Source organism: Daldinia loculata (genome assembly GCF_022478755.1).
Source record: "Daldinia loculata strain CBS 113971 unplaced genomic scaffold F4817scaffold_76, whole genome shotgun sequence".
Classification (NCBI taxonomy): Eukaryota; Fungi; Ascomycota; class Sordariomycetes; order Xylariales; family Hypoxylaceae; genus Daldinia; species Daldinia loculata.
In genome coordinates, this window is record NW_026054930.1 from 1 (window position 1) to 13,876 (window position 13,876).

The following is a 13,876-nucleotide window of genomic DNA, read 5'->3' on the forward strand; positions in this document are numbered from 1 at the left end:
CCTGGTGTTTTATGCCTGCTGCTTTTTTTGTCTTTGTGTTTGTACCTGGCGGGGTTCTGTCTATTTTTTTTTTCCTTTTTGTGCATTATTTAAAAACCCCCCCCCCCCCCCCCCCCCAAGCGTTTGCCGCTGACTCCAAATTTTGCAGCATATCATGTATAGCAATAGAGCACTTCATATTATCTGAAGCTGCAAGGAGAGCGCAGAATCTCGGGCGCGCCAATTTAAGGGGCAAGGCGAGAGTTGCGTATCATAAGGCATTTTGGCTTCTTTACACCGTTGAGAAAATAATTAATTTTCACTTTGGGAGGAATTCTGTATGTCGTTTCTATATCGCCATATCCCCCTATCCAAATTTAAAGAGCAGCTTCTCTAACATAAAGCGAACGGCTGTAGATATTCGTCGATCATGACATCGTGATCCCAATCCCATCCGTGCCCGACGCGATTGTGGGGGAGCTCGACTGGTTTCTCACAACTGCAAGATACGCGCGTTTGCTGTCGAAAGCTATGACATCTTTGTTCTCTATTTCCGGTACGGAGAACCCAAGAACTTATTACCTAGCTATAATCGACCAATGCGAGACCGAGCTAGAGGAATGGCGGATGTCGATACCAGCTAATGTCCGACCGAGTGAACCGTACCGGACGCACACGTTACAGGGCATGGTGCTTCGAGCAGCTGCTCTTGGGGTCCATTTACTCTACAACAGTTTTAAATTGAGCCTTTGCCGAGCGACACTGTACTTGGCTGCAAATACTAGTCATGTTGTAAGTCAGGCCCGCCAGGCTGAGAGCACGAGAAATATGATGGAGACATCGCGGTCCGTGTTAGAGCTGACGGCTTTCATTGATGTGGAACCAAACACACCACTATGGTAAGTTCGACAAATCGGACTTTTATATTTCTCCTCGCTAACTCCTTAGTAATAGGATACTAGCTGGTATTCCAATTGTTGCTCTCTTCGTACTATTCGATCTAGTAGTTACAAACCCAAAACACGCCGAGACGGCAACAAATCTCGCTCTCCTTGACATGGGTGGCGGCCACTTCAGCAGGCTTGAGTATGCGAGCGGCGGTGGCCTCCCTGGCTCATTGATTGGCGAGTTTGCACATATTGCCCGCGAGTATGTAAATACCATAAAGAGAGAGGGCATATCGAATCAGATTGTTGACAAACAGCCACACATATTGACGAAATCGCCAACCGGGACCTCAAGATCTCTTGGCAGAACCGGGCAACCACCTTGTGAGAACAGCATCTCTCATATATTAGACCCATCTCCAAATGTCGAATCAGCACAGGTGAGCACTGACCCCTATTTAACACCTAACCTGTCCGCAATTAATAGGGAACAGGTACCAGAAAATCTTCTTTTCGACGGCGATGCATCCTTACCAATCGACGATGCTTTATTCTTCCCAATTAATGACGGGTACTTTGAAATGGATGATGAAGTCCCTCTCGGCACCGATATTATGGATCTTTTTAACTCAGCCATGCCGGGTATAGATCCGTACTATAACCCAATGATAGGTGGCGATCCCCAAGATTAGGATGTTTTGATTAGGAAGTAAAGGCGTGGGGTTAGGTTGATTTAACGGCGAAAATATCGGGTTTTATGTATATTATATATCACACTTGTTGTATGGTTAGGTTGCTCCTGTTTTATAGCACTGATAATTGCGTACTAGAGCAAGAGATTTTAGGACTTAGGAAAATCCCGCTACTCTTATTACTAGGTTGCAAATTGGAGCTTAGGAACAATGAAAGTTACAAGTTGAATAACGTATAAGAGTTGTTCTTTGGCAAAAGAAGCTAGAAATGTACAAAATTGTATATCTTATTTAAACATATTTTAATACTTCAAGATGACAATAGTAAAGACTTCATTAAACTATCATATATAAGTACGCTTCAAAGCACGATATATTGGGCCCCAACTGAAAATTCAAACAAAGCTTATAATGTATATTTGGAATGGTTGGACTGGCAAAATGTATTGAGAAAAGACCATGATATCTTTAAAGATGTAAGACTTACAATGTAACTATTTATACCAATCTTTCCTTATATAATAAGGTTTACGCTAGTCTAGCATAAGATGTCTCTTGTAGACCTTAGGTCTACAAGAGACATCTTAGAAGAATCAACTTCATTTAGACTTCATCTCGTGCCTAGCACTCACCTAGTTAATACTCGACTCGACAACAAAGCAAAAGAGCATTCTGTTATAGTAACTAAGTCTGTTTTTTTCGGGTGGTAAATCCACACAATAACGTTCCATTCAAAAAAGGCAAGATGTAATAGCAAAGCTTACTAAAATGGAATAAGTAGGTAGCTATTAAGTTTGTGTTATATATCCCTGTGTTGGACTTTAACCGGTATTTTAGTAGTGTTTGGATGTGTTCGTATTAATGCTACTTAATATATTCCACATATATTTAAGACACTGATATGTTTTCTTATGAGAAAAGGTTTCTGAAATTTTTGCTAGAACGTTTAGTACACACTACCCAATTTCATTCTAAGTTACCCTTTACCTATAAGACCGTTCTATGTAACCAAATTAAGTTTCAAAATCCGTGTTACATCGACTGCGTCAAAACCTCATCGGTAAGCTCCACCGCAGCCTAGTGCCATAAACGATTGTATATATATTGCTTCTTTTGTACTCATTCTCTCAAGGTGCCAAAATATTCACCTCTCGCTAGTATCAAATTAGATAAACATGGCTTTTATTGTGTTGTTTATGGTAGAAAACCTGGGTTTCCCTTTCATATTAGCAGTAAGCGGAGCCAATGCCTTGTCCCTTGGTGAGCATTTCCCTTCCTAGCCTCTCATATTACTATCGTCATACGTTCCTATACTAGAAGCTGCTCCCACTTTCCACCTCACATTGGGTGTCAAAGGATTTCCTATGCCATCCGAATCTAGACAACGGTAATGATAGGATGTTACTACTTTCACAAGGCTCGTCCATCTCTCATCCTTTAGCACTCCTACCTCTGGTATCTACGGACATTGCCTACAATGAACTGTCTCGACATCTAAGACGTCCCCGTAGGTATGTTCTGAACTAGTAGAGTATCCCATAGCATAAGGCCAAGTAAATATGAATCGTCTGGATCGTCTTGACCGTCTTGACCGTCTTGACCTTCCCAGCGTCTGGACCAAGCGGTCGAGAAAGACGTCGCCGACATGCCTACTAATTATGTCACATGTACATGTTAGAACATCGTATCATCCCGCTTTGCGTACATAGCTGAAGTATCTCCCACAGTTTTTCCAAAATTAACCCTAGTTACCTGCCACTTCCTTCTAGGGTTTCAACTTTAGACATCACACAACCTTGACGTCTTCTTTCCCTCTGCGTACATACCTGACCCATTTCTTACAATTATTATTCTCAAAACTCCATTTTGACGAAACAACTCGCACTATTTTCCCTCAAGATCTTCATCGTTAAAGATCACAGCAGCAGTGTTTTGTTCCATGTTGCGTCCACACCTACTCTATCTCCTAGGATTCTTATTTTCGAAACTCCAACCTAGCAAGACAACTTTCACATCTTTTTTCTACACCCTTGGGTATCACGCAGCTTTTGCGTACATAACCTGCTTCTAGCAATTCCTATTTCCAAAGTTACACTCTAGTAACATACACTTCGTTGCCTTCTGGAATTTCACTATTGAATGTCACACGACATCTTTAGACAGCAAGCACACCACAGTCGCGTTTTATTCTCCTTTGCATACACCCCGGTCTTGTTCATCGAAAGCCTTGTTTGAAAGCTCTATCTTAGCTCTGTTTCCAGATCCTCATCATTGAACACCACACGGAACTTCTTCCTTCCAGACTGTCACTCTTAGACGACACGTATCTGCATTTTGTTTCACTCCGAGAACAAAATGCCTTCCAAGAACGCACTGGAAGCGGCTCTCCGAGATATGATGATGGAGGGATTTGGACAGTTTAAGCAGATGGCCATCAATATTGGCAAGATGACCGATGTTGGCGAAGACGACGCCTCTTGGATTGCCGAAGTATTTAAAGCCGACATGGTTAGGACATTCGGTGAACTCGCTAATGCTAACATGGAGGTCATCAAAGCCGCCATCAAGAAGCAGCTTGCCACTAATGGAAGCAAAGATGAGACTAAGAAGCAGTTGGATGTTGCGACACCCCAGGTTCGCAAGCGACCTGCCAACACCCTAGAAACTCAGGAGCACACCGAGAAGGGTAAGCTAAACTATACATCTATATTAGCCCAATATCTCAATCTCTTACTAACCCTGTACTTACTTTTTAGCCCCCCGCCGCGCCCTCCTTCAAGAGTCCTATCTCCAACCGGCTCGTCCGGCTCGTCCGGCGCCCGCACGCGGTTATACCGCACAACTTCGGCCTGCACGCTCCAAGAATGTCATAGTCATTCCAGATGACGATGACGATGACGAGGACGATGAAGGGGATGGGGTTCCCGCTAAAGTCTCCGGCAACACCCCCGCCAAAGCACTAGCGCCTAAGAAGTCTCGTTCCCAACGTACATCGTCGCAGACTATCAATTACAACATGGTCGATTACTATGAGGAGCGTGGTGTTCCCGATATTTAAAAGGAAATACCTACGGCTGACTATCAAGTGTGCGAATGAATGATGGTCCGAAAGGATTAGAGTATGACCAAATGAGTGTTACTGTTCCGGGTCTGGTTGTTTTCGTCCTAACAGGATGCGAGATTTGTTTTTGTGTTTGCGTGGGTCGATATGAGAGGAATTGCGATAATCTGTGAGGCGTACGAGCTAAGAGACGACCATATTGGTCATTCATGTTGACTAGGTACTATATTAGTTATTAGTCAGTTCGGTCGAAGACTTCTTAGAAGTCAAGCTTTAGTCGAATGAACATAGCATGCATACTTTGATATTGCCTCCTTATGCCCTTGCTCTATTGCTATGATATTTACGAATACCTATGATGCTATACCTCCCTATCAAACCTATACACAGCGCCTGAAAGTCACGTATGCTTCATGTTATGTGCGATCAACACCTAATAAGCTATGGGGCTAAAGAGCCTCGAACTTCGAGGTTCATAAACGCCTACCTACTGCCTACTCGCCGATCCCGTAGCTCCTAACCCGGCTGAAGAAGAAAGGCTTTCCATTCTTGAGTGGGAACTCTGCCCAGTCGTCCGTCTGCCTGTTGTAGCTCCAGAAACCCTTCCACGTTAGCCTGTTGTTGTTATTCCTATTTATGGCTGCCGCCTTGCCTGTGCCCCGGAATGTAAGCTCCATGCGGTACATGTACTTCCCCACACCTTCTGTCTCGACGTACAGGTCACCTTCCGCGTCGGCTAGAGTTGTCCCTGCATTAGTATTGTTGGTGCTGTCGTTATTCTTATCCGCTGATGAGGATAAGCGCCAGCGCCCTTTTAGCGCAGAGCCCATGACGGCGGAGGGCAGGTAATGGGGCCCAGAGCCACCGCGGTGTAAGGCCACATTATCTCGTGTAAGGTGGTGCACAACATGGGCGGGCTCGTCGGTGGTCAGTAGGCTTATGGCGGTGCCGTCGCGGAACAGCCGCAGGTACCGATAGTAGGTTACGATGTGAACAGGACTATTCCACGTAACCTGGTGCGCTGACGCCTGTCCCGGGCGGATATAGTTCACCGTGCTGATGTAACACCCATTAAATCGCACCCTTGGGCGCCGCCGGAACATTGTCTTCCAGGATGATGCGTAGGGTCCACGAAGTAACAGGTTCGTTGTTGCTCGACTCTCCTCCTGTCGTTGACGGGCCAGTTCCTCTAGAGTAAATACGTCATTAGAGTCGGCGAGTTCCTGTGTTATGTCTAGAGGCTCCCAGCTGATACCCCTTTGCCAATGGTAGTGCATCCCACCGAAACCAAATTCGTGACCTAAGCAGACCCGTCGCCAGATTTGATCCTCGGTAGCTACCAAGTAAGCTAACCTCTTACAGACCCGGGCTAAACGCACGAAATCACCCACATCTGCGACCGCGACGTCTCGCAGGATATGGACGAGAATCTCGTCGGGCAGCATAGAGATGGGGCATGGAGGCGCTTCTACGCCTTCGCATTCTGGTGGTGCTCCCTCAATTTTGAGGCTGGAGAAGCTGGTGATGAGGTCGGGCAGGGACAATGCGGGCGCTCCACCATCTAGGGAGTGATGGGCGGTGTTGGGAACGGTTACGGGAGCGTTAGATGGGTTGATTTGGCCCGGCTTTATCCAACGGCCTGGGAAGTGCTTATTACGGTAGGACTGGTCGACATTGTCGTCCATGCGGAAGGCCTTTCGATAGAGTTGTAGACTATCGCCGAGTTTACCGGTCGCCTCCCTCTCGACGGCTTTTTCGTAGAAGTCTAAGGCGGTCTGGGGCTCTTGACCTCTATCCTTAGTAGAGTCTCCATCGTGATGGCCGAGCTTCTGGCCTGTTATGGATTTACTAGTATCTGGCTCATCGAAATGCTGGGGTTGATAGTATTCATCCTCATCTTCTACTTGATGGATAGTCTTTGAAGTTGATTTTCTATGCGTAAATTCATTTCTCCTCGGAGGCCTATTGGTTGTTATAGTTGAAGAGGATCCTTGTTGATTAGGGGCTGTCCTCTGCTGCTGTTGAGAGCTAGCAGTATTTCTTGATCGAGCCGAGACTTCGGCTCGCCATTGTTCTCTAAAGCTCTCTAGCTCAGATTGTATCTGCTGGGTCGGTTGGTCCATACTGGCAAGCTATGGTCACAATTCTATAAATATGAATTTTAATGTACAGTGCTTAATTAAAAACGGTAATTACCTAGAGTAAAATCCGGCGTATCGTAAGTACTTTTTATGTGGGTATTAGAGAATGATTATATATCTAGTGAGGATGAGGATAGGATTTGAGGTGATTCGCGGAATATCGGATGAAGTTAAAAGTCGGCCTCTTATAACGTTGAGGTACAATGAGGTGCTCCGGCGTGACGGGCTAGAGCTGCGCGGGATGCATTATCTAAATCCATCTTATCGCCGAACGACACCTGTACTTGCTGTGGAGGGGTCCTAGTGGGGCAGCTAATCGCTAGCTCAGGACGATCCGATTGGTTTTGACATCATGGATAAGACGATAAGGGACCGTGCGTTTACCTTTATCGAGAACGGTTCTCGATTTCCGCTGCGTCGGTTTGGAGTACCTAGCTCGGGCTCGGCCTAGGACCGGTAAATTCTCTTTAAAAAGATTAGTCTCGCCATTTTTGTTCTTATGTATGTATTAATGACGCGAAGAAAACCGCCTTCCCGCGATATCGCAGACCTCCATCCCTCGTCTTTGATATTCTTCGCCTCCCCTAATCTGGCCACTCACAATTTACAACGAAATACCTACGTAAAACTTCCTATATAGCAATACAATATCTTTACAACCCATCCACTCCCCACAATATTGAGACGTCTTTTCTCTTTCTACTGTAGATTGAGCTGTCATAAAGGGCGCCCCCGGCACAACCGGGGCCAGCGCATATAAAAATGGCATCTAATCATAGCTTCGCTGGCCACAACCATGACCGATTAGGAGGAGGCGAAGACGCTTTTGCGGGACAAACGATGGTTTCGTCTCAAGATGACGGCAACGACGGGATGGATATCTCGGCGGGGCAGAAGATGCTTTCTGCCATTACCGGTAGTCTTCTTACATCGCTTCTAGGTAAGCTTTTCTCTACGTCACCTTAGCGATAGGGCTCTAAGCTGATATTATTCTGTATAGTCACTCCTCTGGATGTCGTCCGTGTCCGACTGCAATCGCAAGGTTCGTCGCAACCCATTGCAGACTTCCAGAGACTTGCAACTTCGTCACCCAATGCTTTTCGGCCATCGAACCTTGGAGTTACAGCGTGTTGCCGAGAGGTGTTCTTTATGAATAACAATGCCGAAGTATGCGTCGCCGGTCCGATTGAGAGCATATCCGCTTCTGGGGAATGCGCCGTGGAGGAGGTACAGAAGAGGCGATTTAACTCGACTTTTGACGGTATGAAGAAGATTGCCCGCCACGAGGGTCTCGCGACGTTATGGAGAGGTTTATCGCCGACGTTAGCTATGACCGTGCCCGCGAACATTATCTATTTCACCGGTTATGATTGGCTACGATATAGCAAGACAAGCCCTGTCAGCAAAATGACTAGGGAAGAATATGCGCCCATGGTAGCCGGCGCATCCGCGCGAGTTGTTGCAGTTGCTGCGGTCAGCCCAATCGATCTATTCCGAACCCGACTGCAAGCATCACCAGGCTCGACTGCAGCTGGCCATTTAGCGAATACTTTCAAGGGACTCCGAGAGATGGTGGCCGACAAGGGTTATAGCTCTCTTTGGAGAGGTTTAACTTTAACTCTCTGGCGAGACGCCCCCTTTTCGGCCATGTATTGGTTTGGCTACGAGACGATCAGAGGTAAGCTTACCGATGCGCGAGAAGAGCGACGTGGCAGGCATTCAACTCGAGAGGATGACGGTTCAAGAGCGCGGCGGAGAACTAGGTCACAGAGCAGGGAGAGTCACGCAGCGACTTTCATGGACAGTTTTACTGCCGGTTGTCTTTCAGGCGCTTTTGCATCGACGATAACGATGCCATTCGATGTAGGTAAAACCCGACGGCAGGTTTATCAAGACACGTCGAACAAGGCTCTGCCTGCAGTGGAGAAGGCCGTAGAACCGGAAGCTCAACACATGCTTCGCCTCCTCTCGCATATCTATTCGACCGAAGGACTGGCTGGACTCTGGAGAGGATGGCTGCCTCGTACGCTCAAAGTTGCGCCGTCTTGCGCTATCATGATCAGCAGCTACGAGGTTGGTAAGAGAGCGTTTAGGAGTATCAACGAACATAAAGTTCGGAAGCACAACGAGGGTCGGGCTGACGAGCCTTGACATGTAGCACCACCCCTCTCCCCTCATTTCTGGATTTGCATTAGCAGGCGTTGATTAGAGTTACGATACCTTACTTAGAGACCAAAAGGAACCGGGACCAAAAATTAGGGACGGCTGGACGGTTTGGTTTAATCACGCGATGTTCATTTAAGAGACGACTGCATAAATCGGAACGGCCCCTAATGATGATTTGTATATTATGTTACAGAAGTTAGAGGGAAAAAGAAGAAAAAAGAAAAAGAAAAAGAAAGCAAAAGAGGCGATGGCATCATCACAACTCGACACCCAAGTTCTTGATGAGCTTTTAGACGAATTAATACGATGATAATTCTGACGATTATTATGAATTACGTAGATTGTGCTTGGACCTCTGTTTCCTTTATTACACATCATTTCTAGGACTTTTTGAGGCCCTGAACCTTGCGCATCGTAATCGCACAAGCCACTTTACGCGTGTAGAAAGTCGCGTTAAGTGCCAAAAGGGGGTTTCGCGTCTTGGAGACGCGTCGAGACTCGAATCCCCATTTAACATAGAACCTTGGGCCTTTCCAATGTCAGCCTTTTTACAATTCAATTGTTCACTCTACTTTCCGCTTGCACGTCTAATTTGACCAAATCGTCAGAATTCCGACGTTTGTTATATATTTGCCTAAGAATTGTATTAGATTGATCCATTTTGAGGAAAAGTATTCACGGTGCCGTGCCTACGTTATTTAAGACACCTCCCGACTTGGGATATAGGTCGCCTATTAACTCGACCTCGACCTCGTCTACACATACACTTATACTTACAAACTCTTACTGTATTCAAACCTGCAGCTACTTATACAATGTCTTCCACAAAGCGCAAGAGCGAAGGTCTCACGTCCGGCGACGCCAACAAGAAGCCCAAGGTGAACGCGAGTATAACATCGTTCTTCGGTGCACCTAAGAGCTCACCCACCTCGTCCCCCGCAAAGTTTGGTGCGGGCCCCGAGCCGGCGCCCCTCAAGTTCGACAAGGACAAGTGGGTCGCGGGCCTAACGCCAGAGCAGAAGCGTCACCTCCAGCTTGAGATCCAGACCTTGGATCCTAGCTGGCTGGTTCACCTCAGAGAAGAGATTACGTCTCCCGAGTTCATCGAGCTCAAGAAGTTCCTCGAGAGCGAGGTTAAGGCCAATAAGAAGGTGTTCCCACCTAGGGAAGATGTCTACTCATGGTATGTCGATGTTGCATCTCGTCTTCTTGCGCTCTACCTACCTCCATCCTGGAATGCTACATACTCGATACATAGACTTGAACTAACATCATCCTCAGGTCTCGCCACACACCCTTCAACACAGTCAAGTGCGTGATCCTAGGCCAAGACCCCTACCACAATGTCAACCAAGCGCACGGCCTAGCCTTCTCCGTCCGGCCTCCAACCAAGGCTCCCCCTTCCCTCAAAAACATGTACATCGCGTTAAAGAAGGACTACCCGGACTTCGTGCCCCCGCCCAACGGCGGCGGTCTGCTAACCCCTTGGGCGGAGCGCGGTGTACTCATGATCAATACATGTCTTACTGTGCGTGCGCACGAGGCTAACTCCCACGCGAACCGCGGCTGGGAGCGCTTCACGCAGAAAGTCATTGACTTGGTGGCGCAGAAGCGCACTCGTGGTGTCGTGTTCCTGGCCTGGGGCAACCCCGCCGCGAAGCGAGTTACTAAGGTTGATACCAAGCGCCACCTTGTGCTGAAGAGCGCGCACCCGAGCCCGCTGAGCGCATCGAGGGGGTTCTACGACTGCGGGCATTTCAAGCAGGCTAATGAGTGGCTTGCGAATAGGTATGGTGAGGACGGCGTTATCGATTGGAATCTTAATCCTAGCGAAAAGAAACCGGAGGAAGCACAGCAAGAAGTTTCGCCGCCTGTTGTAGCTGTGGGAAAAGCGAATGAGGAGAAGGGTGAGGAGGAGAGTAAAATCCTTCAGGAGGAGGGTGAAGAGGGCAAAGAAGACAAAGATACAGCAAGTGATGCTGAATCAAAGTGAGTCTACTTTCACAAATTGCGCATTATGCGGGTTAGGGACATGGGGCGTCCGGATACTTTCTTTTCTGGTCGTATAGGTTTACTGGTCGGCGTTCTATGTGGTTTACATGCCTGGACTGGTGTGTGCTCGTAGTATATCGACATTGTATAGGTCGAGGAAAAAGCCCTTTAGGAAGAGGCGGTGCATGTGAATAATACCTAGTTTGTTTAAGTTATGAGTTGTGTACCTCGTTAGATAATACGCTTTGCATCCGTGATGTTGCTAAGCGTGTCCTTAGTCTGTCATGTATATAGTCGGTATTGTTATAATCGCCGTCTGTTTCTTCGCATATCCTTCTTGTTGGAGTAGTATAATCGGTTAGCTAAGATACTGTGTAATGAGATAACGAAATGTTCATTGTGATAGGTTTGACGAATACCCGCCTAGAACACCGTCTGACCTAGGAACATATAATTGCTCGACCCTAGAAGCGAAATGAAGGGTTCGCTTCTCAAAACGAATCTCATCTAATGCTACAAGAAATTATGTAAGTAATTATGATAGTATTCGCAAATATCATATCACTAGTACTATACATAGATAAAATGGCAATCGTTATGCTGGATCCGTTAAACGCAGTCTGCTCATAGGCGAGCAATCCAGTAGTCTGAGATAGAGATCGGAACCGAGATACCTATGGAGGGCATCTGGGTATGGCAATGGCGCTATAGCATCTTGGCGCATAAACGGGATCTGCGACGACGTTTCGCTGTGATGCTTCATAGCCTGGTAAAGGTTAGCTTGCAAGGCTTATCTAAACGGATATGTTATCATCGGCATTAAGCTCGATCGAGGCCGTTGAAGAAATGTCTCGGGAACCGAAAATGGAGACCTGGCCGGCTACCCCACCATAGACCAGCGTTACATGCCGCCGTTGTACATAATGAGGTACGTAGTCTGTTTGTTCCATCTCTAGGGACTGTTGGAACGAAAATTCCGCTGATAGATAAGTGCTAGAATATTTTTATTTTTATTTATATTTATTTATTTGTTATCTTTTATAGACATCGAAGATACCTAGGTAGGTAGTTAGTCAGCTAGCTGTTCTTGTAGGTTCTTGCGAATATAATGTGTCTGTCGTGTAAGTATGGCCACTGGGATAATCGTGGTTGTGGAGTACTTCGTTGAATAATATTCAGATAACTGCCAGATAACATGTGCATAAGCCCGAGATCCCACGCTAGTCATGCAGGTCCCTTCGTCCCCTAGATTCATTGAATGTTCTATGCAAGGCGAGCCACACACCTGCACAAGTATGTTGTACATCGGAACTGTTCAGATAAATTGTCGACAGGTACAAACTTGGTTAATGGCGTTTTCCAAGACTCAGCTTCTCAAGAGGCTCAAGCAGAACCAAGTTTCAAGGACCTGGGCAGCCCACGCTCCTCGCCGTAATTTTGCATTCGTTTTTTTTCACCTGAGAAATCGTACAACTAGATGGAGGGATAGCCCGAGGAAAGGGAGATTGCAACGTACCTAATATGTACGTAGTATCCAGCCAATGTCTCGCACGAAACCCCTTGGAAGCCCAATGCGCAATTATTGGACGCGAAAAGTCGCGGTCGGTGTAAGACACGCTTAATCCAATAGCATTGGCGTTTCTGTACCAATAGCTCGCAGCTAACTCTTCGAATCAGGCTTCTCCTGTTAGGGGTGACCTCACCACAATTGCCAACTCATCTAAACCCTAGCCTATAAGAAGCGACCGGCCGAACCGGGTCCAATGGGTTTCGTGAATTAATTGGCTTCGGATTCCGAGTGATGAGTTGTGCTCATGCAAGGTTGACGCCCTTTTAGAGAATGATCTGGGCGAGGAGGAAAGGGACGCGATAATATCTTGGCGCTTCGTTCTAAATGATCTATCCCGGTGATCGGTGATAGTCAAGGCGACAACTCAGGACATGGTAAACTAGGAAAATATCTTTCCGATGCTCATATTCCTGTTGTTTTCATAGGGTGTTACACAGCACGAAAACGGCTACAGACAGGACCAAATCCAGATTAAATATAGCTTCAAACGATGAAAAGGAAGGTTTAGGTAACCATGCATTGGATGAATTCGGTCGATGGTGACATCTGAGGTGGCATTTGAAATAGAACTGCCGATGGTGTTCCGATAATGCTCAACCCCGTCTGTTCAAATCTCACGTTGCAGGAGACGAATCGAGCTGCTGCCGATCGAACTCAGGCTAGGTAGTATTTCGTTTCACGGCCGCGATAATGGATGTCCATAGCGACCTAACAGGAAACGCTTCTCAAGAGATACGCTGGAAGTGAAGCTATCGTCAAAATAGGTTTGGTACAACACTTGCTGTTTGAGTCGATGTGGGATGGTTCGAGTTTGAGCTGACAGCTAATTTACCAATGACTTGGTAACTCACCCGGTCTAGTCAGAAAACTACGGTCCTGGTTTTCGTGCTGGTGAGGCAAACATGGAAGTTCGCAGGTCACCCAGGCGGAAGAGAGATAGGTGCAACTCCACCCAATTATGACGAGGGCTCTTTAGCGGGACCTATGGGCTTTTGATGCGGGCAAGCCCACTTGATGTATCTGTGCTGTAGATTTATGACATGGATATAAGTTCCATGTGAGATGTGAGGTTGAAATGGTCTAGGTTCTAGGTTCGGGTTGCTACATCTCGCCAATGATGATGGCTTTTTTGGGGGAAGACACTTGGTAAAGTCTGACCGGATGCCGCCTGATTACCACTTCCCGTCCTGTAATTAAATTAGAGTTCTTGGGTAAGGACGCGAACCTGTAAAGTATTCTCAGCTGTGCTTGGGCGGGAAAGTAACTTCTAGGTACTTACGTTCTTGTTTAACACAGAAAATCTAACGGTGCCTTGACCACGTTGGCCAACGCAACCCCTGCTGCACCTTCTCCACGCATGCTGGCATGCTGATAGTAGGTACACCCGC

The 13,876-nt window shown here is 46.8% G+C and overlaps 5 protein-coding genes across 5 annotated transcripts; 4 read left to right on the forward strand and 1 right to left on the reverse strand.

Moving 5' to 3' along the window:
* Positions 1 to 510: 510 nt before the first annotated feature.
* F4817DRAFT_320239 (uncharacterized protein) lies at positions 511 to 1,558 on the forward strand (the record flags this gene model as incomplete). Its single annotated transcript, XM_049301160.1, has 3 exons — positions 511 to 878; positions 934 to 1,306; positions 1,361 to 1,558. The coding sequence occupies 3 exons, from the start codon at positions 511 to 513 to the stop codon at positions 1,556 to 1,558; spliced, it is 939 nt and encodes a 312-aa protein (XP_049154681.1).
* A 2,355-nt stretch (positions 1,559 to 3,913) lies between these two features.
* Positions 3,914 to 4,658, forward strand: F4817DRAFT_368842 (uncharacterized protein; the record flags this gene model as incomplete). The annotated part of the gene is made up of 2 exons (XM_049307284.1): positions 3,914 to 4,244; positions 4,315 to 4,658. The coding sequence occupies 2 exons, from the start codon at positions 3,914 to 3,916 to the stop codon at positions 4,614 to 4,616; spliced, it is 633 nt and encodes a 210-aa protein (XP_049154682.1). The 3' UTR covers positions 4,617 to 4,658.
* Positions 4,659 to 4,866: 208 nt separating this feature from the next.
* Positions 4,867 to 6,969, reverse strand: F4817DRAFT_351280 (uncharacterized protein). Its single transcript, XM_049305062.1, has one exon. The coding sequence runs from the start codon at positions 6,740 to 6,742 to the stop codon at positions 5,114 to 5,116; it is 1,629 nt and encodes a 542-aa protein (XP_049154683.1). The 5' UTR covers positions 6,743 to 6,969; the 3' UTR covers positions 4,867 to 5,113.
* A 631-nt stretch (positions 6,970 to 7,600) lies between these two features.
* F4817DRAFT_361831 (mitochondrial carrier) lies at positions 7,601 to 8,911 on the forward strand (the record flags this gene model as incomplete). Its single annotated transcript, XM_049306456.1, has 2 exons — positions 7,601 to 7,700; positions 7,761 to 8,911. 2 exons carry the CDS (start codon positions 7,601 to 7,603, stop codon positions 8,909 to 8,911), a joined length of 1,251 nt encoding a protein of 416 aa, XP_049154684.1.
* A 612-nt stretch (positions 8,912 to 9,523) lies between these two features.
* F4817DRAFT_273071 (uracil-DNA glycosylase) lies at positions 9,524 to 11,216 on the forward strand. The gene is made up of 2 exons (XM_049299451.1): positions 9,524 to 10,109; positions 10,208 to 11,216. The coding sequence occupies exons 1-2, from the start codon at positions 9,742 to 9,744 to the stop codon at positions 10,917 to 10,919; spliced, it is 1,080 nt and encodes a 359-aa protein (XP_049154685.1). The 5' UTR covers positions 9,524 to 9,741; the 3' UTR covers positions 10,920 to 11,216.
* Positions 11,217 to 13,876: the final 2,660 nt, after the last annotated feature.